The sequence below is a fragment of the Motacilla alba genome, chromosome 1A, assembly GCF_015832195.1.
Source record: "Motacilla alba alba isolate MOTALB_02 chromosome 1A, Motacilla_alba_V1.0_pri, whole genome shotgun sequence".
NCBI lineage: Eukaryota > Metazoa > Chordata > Aves > Passeriformes > Motacillidae > Motacilla > Motacilla alba.
Genome location: NC_052031.1, coordinates 64,325,847 through 64,338,609, shown reverse-complemented (window position 1 = coordinate 64,338,609; position 12,763 = coordinate 64,325,847). Strand labels below are relative to the sequence as shown.

General features: G+C 42.8%; 1 protein-coding gene across 4 annotated transcripts in view; it reads right to left on the bottom strand.

Moving 5' to 3' along the window:
* Nucleotides 1–2,164: 2,164 nt before the first annotated feature.
* LRP6 (LDL receptor related protein 6) overlaps nucleotides 2,165–12,763 on the bottom strand; it is a 118,108-nt gene continuing 107,509 nt past the window's right edge. For all 4 annotated transcript variants that reach the window (XM_038153022.1, XM_038153023.1, XM_038153021.1 and 1 more), the window contains 5 exons: nucleotides 11,449–11,559; nucleotides 9,427–9,657; nucleotides 8,517–8,653; nucleotides 7,267–7,364; nucleotides 2,165–5,247 (listed from right to left, as the gene is read on the bottom strand). In XM_038153022.1, coding sequence (XP_038008950.1) covers nucleotides 4,956–5,247; nucleotides 7,267–7,364; nucleotides 8,517–8,653; nucleotides 9,427–9,657; nucleotides 11,449–11,559 — 869 coding nt within the window. In that variant the 3' untranslated portion in view covers nucleotides 2,165–4,955. The remainder of the gene's footprint in view (nucleotides 5,248–7,266; nucleotides 7,365–8,516; nucleotides 8,654–9,426; nucleotides 9,658–11,448; nucleotides 11,560–12,763) is intronic.

Here is a 12,763-nt window from a genome sequence, read left to right as displayed (position 1 = left end):
ACAAACACCCTGCCTTCCACTAGGACAATCCTGAATGAAACACTAACACTTTACCTACCCTGCCCTGCACAGTTCTGGTGTGAATCACCACTCCCTATAATTGCTACAAATCCCTTCCCTTTTTAAAGATGGAAAAGAAAGAAAATTTTGACTTCTTTTAGAAAAGAAATCGACTGCTTTGTAACCCTTTTCAGGCTATCAGTTCATTCCTAACTTACTGGCAACGTTTATCTGTCACTTGCCGTTAAGTTAAAGGTTAATTTTCAAGCCATACCAACACCAAAATGCAATTTAAAAAAACCTCATTGCTAAGAAAGCAATTTCTGAATAGCAATGCTTAAATTATTTTTGCACTCAATAAGCCAGTTATTTTTCTGTTGCAGAACTAATAAGTAATCTGCACAGCACAGGTTCAGAAGCAGATTTGGTCACTAACAATACTGTGTGACAAACATGCTCAAGGCAAAAGGGTCAGGAAAAGAAAGTGATTGATTTCTTCTTAAGAGGTGTTTTGAAGAAGTCATCTGATCCAACAGCAGGCAGTTCTGTAGCTCAAGCAGTTCCCCCCAGAATGGTCCTAATTAATTAATCTGACATTTGCCAAGCAATCAGGAATGGAAATAATATTCAAGACAGTGGCCTTTTCTTCATCTTAGTACAGGTTTAACTACTTTAAAGCTTAAACTGTGCTTAGGACTTACCAGTGAGGCCATCTCTAGAGAATAGAGAAGCAATGCAGAGCTGGAGACCACAACACCATCAAGGCCCATTAGTGTAATAAATAAGAATGACAGGGATTTTCCACACGCACCTTCACTTACAGCTGACTGCAGCACCTGCCATGTCAAGCAGTTTGGGTGCAATTTTCTTCATAATTATGCTAGGGCTGCAGCAGACTGCTTTTCATGTCCCTACAAAACACAGAGGAGCTTTACTCATCTGCAAAATGGACTCCAAAAGTAGGGGAACAGTATAAGAAATGTGCTTCCTCTCCTGCCTGGCCTGACAGAGCATTAAGGATTCAGGTGTTCTGCTGTCTGTCGTACAACCTGGCCAAAAGGAGCCCAGGGAAGGTGAGACACGGCAGGACAACACTCAGCATTAGCACTCTGGGAGTCAGGGAGGCTGAATCAATGCACAAGAGAAAATGATCAGCTTTGGGTAGGTGCCTGTTATCAAAGATTTGGGTACCTGCTCACACACTTGTACTTGCACGTGGAGAGGGAAATGCTGTGGCAGAAATACGGAATTTACAGTGCAGAAAGTTTCAGCTCACAGCAAAGTGAATCCTTTGATATCAAATGGCTCACTTATGTATTTTGCATTACTGTAAGTATTTAATGTATGTGCACAGGTTGCATGAATTTATATTAATGGAAAGCATTCTTTATTTCAAATGCAGATGCCACGTGCATGTTCCATTTACCGCATCCAAATTATTTCCTAACAAATATCTTGGTACCCAAAAGCAGTGGGGAAATGAAGAGTTCCCCTTAGGAAGCCAAGAACTGCAGGCACCATGACATGCCAGGTATAACTTTAAAAGGTAGACTCAGGTAGACACAAGGGTCCCTGTGTTAATGCCCTACTGAACTGTAGGATAAGGACCATTATGCTTAACTGGAAGGACGAGGAACAATTTCCACTGCCATCAGTGAGATCCCTTCCATGCCAATGCTACAAACCCACTTCAGCAATCTCCTGAATGGGCATGCCTGTGTTACCTACGGTCCCAATACCTCAGTCAACTGGAGAAGCAGGAGAAAAGATGATCCCCCACTGAGGGAAGGAGAGAATATGAATCACAACTGGCTCAGTGCCAAAGGGGAACAAAGAGAAAATGTTCAGTCTCAGCATTTATCCATTGGGAATGTGTCAGGTGTGGGTACTGGTTGCGTCAAAGCTTTTGCAATTTGGAGGTCTGCCCAAGAGGAGCTTCACAGATCAGTGCCTCTTTCAAAAATGTATTCCAGATTTACTGGGAAAATGCATGTATCTGCAAAATCATATCACAGTCAGACAAGGAACAGCCTGTTCTCTATACTGGACATTTTCAGTGGAAAACCCTAGCCTGCCTACTTTCCCTCTCATGAACCTCCCAGAGGCACCCGAAATATTTGATGCACAAATTGAAACATCTGTATCAGAAAGACCTGATCATGGTATGGCAACCCTGCTGACTTCAGCTGGGTTATGTGGATGTAAACCAGCACAGGAGGCAGCACGATCTATATGCAGAGAACGTCATCCTTCTAAACAAATTCTTGCTTATAATTAACACACGGATTTACCTGCAGGAAGCTCCCTCCAAGGGGATGCCTCACTGAGGCAGTCCAGCTGCACCAGAAAGAGGATACCACTCCTTAAGCTCAACCATCCTGGAGTTTTTCAAAAAAGAAATTGGCACACTGAGAAAAGCATTTTGCAAGAAGAGACCATTGCCACTGCAGTACAAGCACTTGGACTGAGATACAACAATACAATATTCTTCTGAGTTCATTAGTGCAAGTTTCCACATGTGAACCCCACACGGAATGCTGCACATGAAAAAATGTAAACAACAGAGAAATTCTAATTCTCATCGGTGTGCCAGCCTCACCCCCCAGCCCGACACACCCGCCCTCCCCCCCTTCATATATATGGTTTTCAGTTCCCTTGGAGTTCACAACACCCTCCTCAACATCCACCCTGCTGGACAACACAAGGAAGCTTCTCCACCAGCAAGGAAGAGCCAGAAGAACAGCTACCACAATTCCTAGAAACCTAGAATGAAGCTGGGCAAAAAACCCCTCAGTACACCATCTTCAGAGACCAACAGCAAGAGCCTGGAGATCACTAAGGCTTTTTAAAGATTCCTCAGGTATTCTGGACTAGTAGGAAAAACCCTTTATTACAGGTGGAATCCCAATGACACAGTTTTCCTTGGAGCTGAAACCAAATGAGGATCCAGCACTCCAGATGAGTGGCAGCTAGCAAGAATAACTTGTCACTAATTTTGTCAACAGCATCAATTGCAAGCCCATGCCATATTTTCAGATAACTTCTCTTTTAGGTGAAACTGGCTGTGAAGGAAGCAACAGAGAACAATAAAACCCAAAAGGCGCCTCTGGAAAGTTGCTATCCCCATTCCATACCCAAAGGTGAGGAGGCAGGAGCTCCCAGGACCTTTGTTTTGAGAGAGAAGACTCAGAGGGCCAGTCTGTGAAGGCACTGAGCACCTTCAGTGGCTGTGATGTCAGAAGAAGGTGCAAATGCACAATGCCATCTAAGACCAGGTATACTGTGTGCTCTGCTGCAACAAAACAAATTCTAAGCACTGCACTGGAGTCCAAGAGGACTTAACAATATCCTTAGGTTGCCCCTTAAACTACACAAATAACGTTTTCACTTGATTAAATAATCTCCCTGTCAAAATCACCATGGTGAGGCTGATGGGAGAAGGGGCTAAATATGACAATATACAAAAATAGAGATGTGAATATAAAATGGTTTGGTTAAGAATATCTTAAAATTTGACATTCACAGCGGTTAATACTTAAGTATTAAACTCACACCACGCAAAAGAGGAGGTATGTCAAAATCATACTGAGAAAAACTGGCTTTACCTAACACAAAGAAAACACGAGCAGTTAATACAGCAGGGGAACCCCTTCCAATGATCAAAACATCTACTTTTCTTATGGACAGTTGTTCCACTGAAAGTTAAATGCTTCCTTACTAGGAAAAAATAATATATATATTTTTATATATGATTTGTATACTGCGATATCAATATACACTGAAAGTACTGCAAGGATATATTATTCATTTACAGTAAAACTAACAATCCATGGTTAAATTTATAGATTATAAATATGCTGTCTATATTATATGTGGTATAAAAATATTTGACATTTTGTGGGCACTAGGTCAAAATAAGATTTTCTTTTTTAAGGGACTAAAAATCATTCAGGTATATGCATATTACCCTTGTCAATGATGTGAGAATTGTACTGACCTGGTAAAAAACAGAGTCCTGGCATGCTGGCAAAATGAGGAGGGTAATGTATAGCATGATAACCACTGCATGACAAGGCTAATTAGGAGAAAACCCGGCATTTACAGCAGCCCAGTTCTAGCAGTATTTTAAATACAAATATCATGAATTTAAGTGACATGGGCAGGAAGAAAGGATGAAGAAAATACAAGAAAACCTAACTGGGATTAAAAACCAAATTTTGAGATACACCCAACAAAAATAACTGAAATTCCAGAAGCAGGGAGAAAGCTTGAAACGCTCTCATTTGTTAAATGCATTAAGGAAAAACAGGTGTATTCATTTAAAAAAGTGTGCAATTGATTTTCTGGATTCACTGCTACGACTGCTGTATTCCTGTAGAAAACAAAGCCCTTTGTGTAAGGTTAATATCTGTCCTGACTGCATTTTCAAGTTTAACTTTAGTTGCTGGCCCTCTGCAGTTAACATAGAGGTTATTTGGCTACTTCCAAGTATCTATGGTATGCTGCTCCGAGACGGACTTCTTTATTATTAATTACTTTAAACATTTTTGGTATTGACAAAACCCACGTATCACCTCGCTGGACAAGAAACATCCCAGTCCTTCCATTTCCTTATGTGCTCAGTCACTTCACTGGATTAAGGCATGTTTTCGTGTTCCATTTGCAAAAATAAAAACTTTTTGTACAAACGTCTGGGTTCTTTTATACAAAAATTTTTCTTCTTATGGCACAAGCAGCAGCTGCCGTTTAAGAAAATATATAAATATCCTTTTTTTTTTTTTTTCTTTTCCCCCCTTTTTTTTTTTTTTTAAATTCTTCTGTACAAATATCTTCAGTGCTCCTCCGCCCCACATTTAACTGTACACTGTGCTGCCCCTGGGCTCCCTCCCCCCGTCCCCAGCGGACCCTCTGGTATTTACAGCGCGGGCGGCGGGCGCGGGGCGGGGGGCTGCGCCTCAGGACGAGTCGGTGCAGGGCGACGGCGGCGGCGGGTACAGGTGGTGCGAGTAGCTGCGCTCGGTGTACGGCGACGGCGGGCAGCTCTCGCAGTTCTCCTCGGCCGACAGGTACTGGCTGCGCGGCGTGGGCGGCGGCGGCACCGGCTCCGAGTCGTAGTTGAGGTCGCTGGTGTAGCCCTTGGCGGCGGCCGCGGGCAGGCGGCGGCTCGGGCCGTAGTCGCTGTCGCACACGTCCGTGCTGCAGGGCGTCGTGGGCGGCGCGAAGTGCCGGTAGCTGTAGGGCCGGTAGCTGCAGCGGGGAGACGGAGCGGGGAAAGGGGTCACTTTTCCTTTCTCAAGGTGGAAACGGAGAGCAGGGCAAGCTCTGCAGTAACGCGCGGCATCTCCTCTCCGAACTTCCCCGCCGAAGTGCTACAGCACTTCGTAGGAAATTAATTTTGTGCTCCAAACTGCTGGAGTTGGACAGTGAGCCACGTTTGGTGCAAGTATCCTATCATCGTGTTTGGGTTAATTGAATCCATAATGTTGTGGGCTCTCCATCTCTGGAAGTGTTCCAGGCTAGCCTGGACGGGGCACGGACTAACCTGGTCTAGTGGAAGATGTCCTGCCCGTGGCAGGGGGTAGAGCTGGACGGGCTCCAGTTCCCTCCCACCCACAGCATTCTGTGATGCCAAGATCACTGGAGAGCCCAGGTTTGCTAAGTGCTTCCCCATCTCCAGATGTTTCTGCTCAGGGATGCAAGGAGCACCTGTAAGAGCTTGTGCTGTGGCACAGAAAGGAGCCGTGGCTGAGAAGAGTCTCTCACACAACAGGCTCCCCAAGGACTTAACTGAGGTAGGAAAAGATGCTCCTGAGACAGTGGGGCAGGGAGGGCACGGGTGTGCTTGTGCCTCTGTAATAGCTGTGTTGCAATTATGGAGAAGATAATTCTGTTTCCATTACACAGTTTCTGGGTACTAACTTCCAAGGGCAGACAGAAAGACTGAAAATTACCTGGCACACTCATAGCACTCAGGAGAAGCATTCTTTGGAGAACTAACTGGGATGAAATTCTCAAAGGCTGCTACCACAAAACATCTTTTAAAATGAGCCCAATATAGTTTCAAGGAAGCAAATTAGAAAGGGAAATGCATGGTAACTACAACTCCCAGCATCACAGTCAGGGGCTGGGAACATGAGGGGATGCAGCTCCTCTATAGTAAAGTCAGAATATTAGGAAAGAAGTAAGATCAGAAGGAGCAAGAGTTTATTTTTGGGTGGGGGAGCATTTGGAAAATATCAAACCCTATGCTACATCCCTAATATAATTTATAATACTGAAAGTCACATCAGCTAACCAGCACATGGCCCATGCTGGTGCCTGAATTTGGTATCTTTCATTAGAAAATTACTTGTAATTTTAAAAGATTTTTCATATGGCTGCAAGGGATCATTATAAACATCTGGTCTGACCTTCTGCACAACAGAGGCCATATTTTCTGCTAATGGAGAAGAGATGTCTGTTCAGCCCCTGAGACCTCATTACCCAGAGCCCCCAAAGGCTCTGTGTTAGGGAGGCACATCTTTCAGACAAATACAGCACTCTCTTCTCACTGGCCACATATACTGGTGATTTGGGAGGGGAACCTTTACACCCTTGGGGAGCAGGGATCTATTTTTGGTAACTTGTTATAAAATCGTAACTAACTCCAGCATTCTTACAGGGAAAGTAAGAAAAATACATTCAGAGATAAAATGCGTGCTCATAAATACTAGTCAAGAGAAAATCAAGCAAAAGGTTAGCAATCTTTTCCAGATATTAACCCTTAATGTGTCAAACTAGAAATTCTGTGCTTTATCTAGACAACAACGTTAATGTTACTCCTGACTTATTAGCCTAAATATTGCCCACTTTTCCTCCACAGGGTATTTGCTTATAATTTCTGATAATTATGTAACAAATTAATTATGGCAGAAGCCTAAAAAAGGCAGGGTTCACTCCAGGGTAAGTTGTTTTGGCTCAAAATACTCATGGCACTGCGTTTCTTTTGGCATGTAGCTAGTTTAGTGATGAGAGCTGCCATTCCCCTAAGGAATATACCCCAGGAATGTATCACTACCCACTTAGTGTAGGATTTACCTCAAACAGTGCTGCACTTCCACACAGGCAGCAGTGACGTGATACACGTGAGCCCATTTAAGCACCAGTTTAGTGCTTGCAGAATTAGGGCCTTTGATTGTAATTCTTACAGAGCAGAGGCTGCCTTTATTCTCCATTTTCTACACTGACTGCTTTGATCCTGACAGAAGCTATTGTGATAGTAATTACCTGTAGGATCTATGAGTGGATGGGCTGTTTGAAGAATAACCAAATTCCATGGTATAGTGTGAACGTTCAGTAGCTGGTGATGGTGGTGGGTTCAAAATCTAAGGAGTAAGAAAGGAAAAAAGGCACTTTTAAAAAGGAAAGATACAAAGGGAACTTGGGAAGACAACAGTTTATGGTTTTTAGTACTGTCTAATAGGAACCTCAAGTAAAGAATTGTGTATATAGCCCTCCCAGTAAACACAATTTGTTTTCCTGTTTATTCCCCAGCTCTTAAGCAGACCCTGGAAATGCCAGTTGTTGCCATTCCTATTGGCTCTTCTCAAAAAACGCTGACTGCTTTGGCCATTTTGACATAGCCAGTGGTGAGAAGTAAAGTTGCAGCAAGCTGTTCAATTCTGGATTGTCACTAGGGACCCCAGTGCCCAAGGCAGACTGGCAGATCTCTGCTCCTGCAAGCTGCAGTCCCCAAGTATTGCCCTGCTCACAATACTTGCAGCGTGCAGGCCAAGGCAAGCATTCCTTCCCTATGCAGGCATGTTCTTACTCCCTGTATTTGGATTCATTTAAAGCTGATTTAAAGCCTGATCAGTTGATTCTCAGAACTGAAAACTGACAGTTGAAGATTCCAGCCTTCACTGACCAAGCATGGGACTCTAACACTCGACAGTGGCTTGGTGAGCTCCATAAAAATTCCCAAACCAACCACCACAGATGCTCGAAGTGAAAAGACAGGGAGCCCTCTAGGGCTGGCACCAACTGTTACACAGCACTTAGTGCAGCACATTACAAATTTGTGATGGAGGGACATTACTGAGCTGCAAAACACTTGTTTACTTATTTACCTGTCACTCGTAAGACGCATGACACAAAGCTTCACTTTAATTCCTTGAAAGGTCTGTACAGAATCAACCTTAGTTTTACCTTCAGAGGCACATGGCAGAGTATAATGAAAGGAGAGCTGCTCATCATCTACAGGGATTTTTTTCACCTCTCCTGACATTCAATCTAATATCTTTCTTCCTGGCACTGAGCTCTCTCACAACGTTTTTTTTAATTAAGTGAAAATTTCTAGACCATTTTGGAAAAAGACAATCCTCTTCCCTTCCAAAATCACTTACTCCATATCCAAACAAGTTTATTAGACTAGAATTCTAAATCAAAACAATAATCTGTCAATTGATTAACCTTTAGAAAGACACTGTCACTTCCCTGAACGTCATTAAAGGTTTATGAATAACAAAATGACTTACTGGAGGAAAGTAAGTGCCTTTGGTACTTGAAGAACTGCTGGAGGAGGCTCCTGTAACATGGGCCCTGTCATAGGGTGGGCCACTGCTCCCTCCCATAATGCTGAGGGAGCTGATGACAGATTTACCTCGAGACATACCTGAAGAACAGAGATGTATGTCAGTATTCAATTCTTCCTCAATTCACAGACAAAAGGAAGCTTAAAAAAATAATCTGGAGGACAACAGCAGAATAAGCACAACTTGCAAACCCAAAATTAATTTTCTTGGTATTAAAACCAAATTATGCTCTGAGAGGAGCCTGCTGGATCTAAAAGCCACAAGTTACAGTACATATTTAATCAATATATACAGAAGCAATGCATATAGATGAAGTGCAATGTTGTGGTTAAATTTTATTTTTAAGCAGCAGTAGCATCATGTGCTTGGACTGGTATTGGAAAATTCATCGTTAAATGAAATAAGCTGAGACCAAAGTTATTGCTGATCATTACAGACTTGGCAAGAAGTCTCACAAGCATACAAACTCAGACTGCAAACCTACCAAGAATGATTACATAATGTTTAAAGTCCCATGAATATAACTCTGTGTAACTTTACCCTGTACTGTTGTGAAACTTTGCTGATGCTACGATAGCCCAAAAAGGGGATTCCTTAGCAGCAAAAGAAGAAAATGCACAGTGTGTGCATTTATTTAAGCTTAGGTTCTGCTAAGTACCTAAATACTTGTGAACAGCACGGGTAAAATAGCAGCTCATTATTGTGAAGAAGGATGGCAACAAGCCTTGGCAGTCCTGGCTTCCCTCAGCTTCCAAGAACTGCATCTGGAGCAGACATTTCCTGCACACAGATGCACAGCATCCTCAAGTACAGCTGTGGGGTGCCAAGGACGAGGATCACCCCCTTTACTTACCAGGGAGAGACCCTGACAGAGAGCTCGGGTGAGGCACGTAGCCCAGAGGTACCGAGGCTGGCCCGTGCACCACGTAGTCATTGGTCATGGTTTCCCCGTCGCCCTTCATGCGTGGGCACAGCACCCTCTGGCAGATGAAGTACATTGCTCCCACCACAAAGACTGTAAGGATCACACCAATGATGGAGCCTATGGTGTTGTTGGGCTGTGGTGCAGGTTCCTCCGTTGTGTCTAAAAGGGAAAAGGAAAATCAGACCATGTAAGTTTAGAGCAACGTCAGTTTTCCTTGCATCTTTTCACTTTCCTCCTCCTTCTGCAGGCAGACAACAACTTTCAAATTAATACATGGGAGGAACAAACAGGCCCTAGGACAGGTCTGTTCAAAGACTCTGAGTGTCCATAAGGGCTACCTGCAGCCTCCAAGATGACCTCCAAACATGCCATGAGGTTTTTTGGATGACAAATAACAGGAAATGAGCAGTAAGTGCATGCATGTGCAGGGAGAGTGATGGCCCTGCTCTTGCTTCAGGCTGAGAAGGAGAGCTTTCCTTTGAACTTGATGAACAAGACCTGCAGCCACGTCTCCTGATGACACTGTGCAGGGGACTCCTCTTGTGCTTTTCTTGTCACTGAAGATGGCAACAACTGCTTTTCATGTCACACCTCAGCTATCAGGGTAACAGACTGGCACTCCCTTTTCTCAGCAGCGTAACAATCACTTATGGTGCACCACCCTGACTGTTCAGCAGTGATGAATTTGGGGATTACTGCTGTTTATTAAGCTACCTAAACTATTCCACATCTGACCCACCCTTCTGGTTACAGATACAGCTGAGCATCAGCCTGAGAAGTGCCACCTTATGAGGAATCTGCACCCAAACCAATTATTCAACAGTCAAAATGAGTGGCTTTCCCTACAAGACCAATTCTAAGCAATGACATTTCTGGGAGTAACTGACAACCCCCTGCCTGTGCTCATGAATTTGACAAGAAAGGCAGACTTTAAAGTATTTTCTGTTCTAGTCAGTGTTTTACATCTTACGCATTACTGAAAGTTTTTTCCTCAACACATTTTCTTCTCCCTGAACACCAAACCCCCATTTGAACCAGCTTGTCACAGTCTACAGAGATAAGTAAACAGACTTCTGATCATAGTGAAAGAAGGATGGTGACAACTGCCATCTTATTCTGGGTGGGCCAATTTTCCATCCTCTGTTAAAAAACTGGAGAACACACAAACTCTAATAAAGGGAATGGCACAAGCCTGTGATAATGTCACCAGTGACTTGGTAGCGTGACAGAACATCTCTTAATACTCCTTAAGATCAAGGGTCCAACTCTGGCTTTGCATTTTCAAATTATCTGTGTGCCAGCTGTGATATATGGATCTCTAACACAATACAAGATGTCCCTATTTACAATTTCTTTTAAAGCACCAACAGTGAAAGTGAACTTTCGAGTTGGAATTTTAAAGGCAGTGGCTTTCTTGTAGAGCCCTGGAGATTTCAAGGTAGGGGATATCACATGTTACAAATCAGAAATCAAGCTCAGAATTACATCCTTTCAAGATAAAAAGAAAAAATTTAGAAGGTTTACTTTATAAACAGAGTGCTCCTCTGATTCTAAAAGCACCTGCTATTAATTCTCTGGATGAGAAAACCATGAAGCAGAGAAGTTACGTATGAATGCCTCATGCCAATAGATATTTTTTCACATTGCACCAACTCAGCATATAAACATTACAGTAAAACAAACCTTTTACTACTTTTAAAATTTAAAAAAGTAAGAAGAAAAATAACAGGCATTCTCTGCCTCAGAAACTACTTCTTCAGAATACCAATTATTTTTGTTACTCTTGTTCCACCACATTGTGCATTAATTGCATGACAGCAGTTATGAAGCGTTAATTCTGGGAACAACTAATTCAGTCAGCTTGGCAGAATAGAATCAAACTCGTAGGAAAGGTGAGAAGCAAATTTTGGATGCTGCGACCAAGTCTCCAGTCTCAGGCAGTACACTTACAACATCCTTGCTCGTCAGAGCTGTCAGTGCAGTCCAGGTTGTGATCACACTTCTTGCTTTTCCCGATGCACTGCCCGCTGGCACAGCGGAACTGATCCGTTAAGCACAGCACTGCAAAGAACCCCCACACCAACAGTCAGCATCAGAAACTTCTCTTGAAAATCATTAAGAAATAAAGACACCCAGGCATACAATCAGGAGTATCTTGGGAGAGCTTGGAGCGCTGCAAGCTTCATTTCTGGAAGTGGCCAGTGGCACACTAAGTCCCTCATGTGAACCATGCAGAGCAAATGACTCAGTGTTCTGTTGAGGACAGTGCAAACTGGTACGTGGGCTTTACTGCCTGCTTACAGTGAGAACACTACAAGATAAAGTGACCCTCATCTAAAATAACTCAGAGGCCACTGAGAAGACAGGCACTTCTCTCAGGACATGGTTATTGCAATATTACTATAAGAATCTCCAAACCCAAGCATTTACTGGAATATAAGAGAATAATTAAGTTATGAAAAATAAATCTGCCAAACCATGATAATAAACTGTTTAAGAAAGACAAATGTCCTTCTTAATATCCTTGTGCTCTTCCTGTAAACCAGAAAAGTCCTCAATCATGAGACAATATACTGACTTGATATTATGTTTTTAAACTGAAATGAAGGACAAAATATAAAACTGAAGCATTGCCAGTACACTGAAAAAATAAAAGGTGCTGCAGGCAAGATGTTGGCTGCTGCTGTTTCCACATATTCCTGCCTCCTGTTTCTCATAAATCCAGAAATCCTTTTTTGTCTTCAGCTGAATTAAGAAGTTAAACTGAAGGCTTTTCTGATTTGTAATGAACTTGAATACTCTCAGCAACAGGACCACTTTGAAGGTGATAAACAGCCCCTAGTCTGACATCTCCAGTTGCTGAAAGACAACTGGGAAGTTAACTTGCACAACAGATTTTCAGATGTCAGCATCTCAGCTGGCTAATAGTCACCTTTCAGCACACAGGAATTTCAGTTCTATGTTTTTGTTTGAGCTGGAGCCCATCTTTTGGAAAGAAATTTAGCCTTGATTTAAAGTCATTTCAACAGTCTCCACAAAGAAGGAAAATACACTGAAAGGATATAAAGAAGAAGCATCCTTTCAAGCTTACAAGCTGTCCCTACAACTCTTCACTACATCTGCAATAAGGAAAGGATAAGTTTGCTCAGATTTCATGTTTTGTAGTGGTGGGACCGTTCAGATTTCACCAGCAAAACCTGTCCTTTCCAAAATGAACTTAATTCTCATTGTGCTGGCAACAGCATTTCCCTCTGTAAAGACAGCT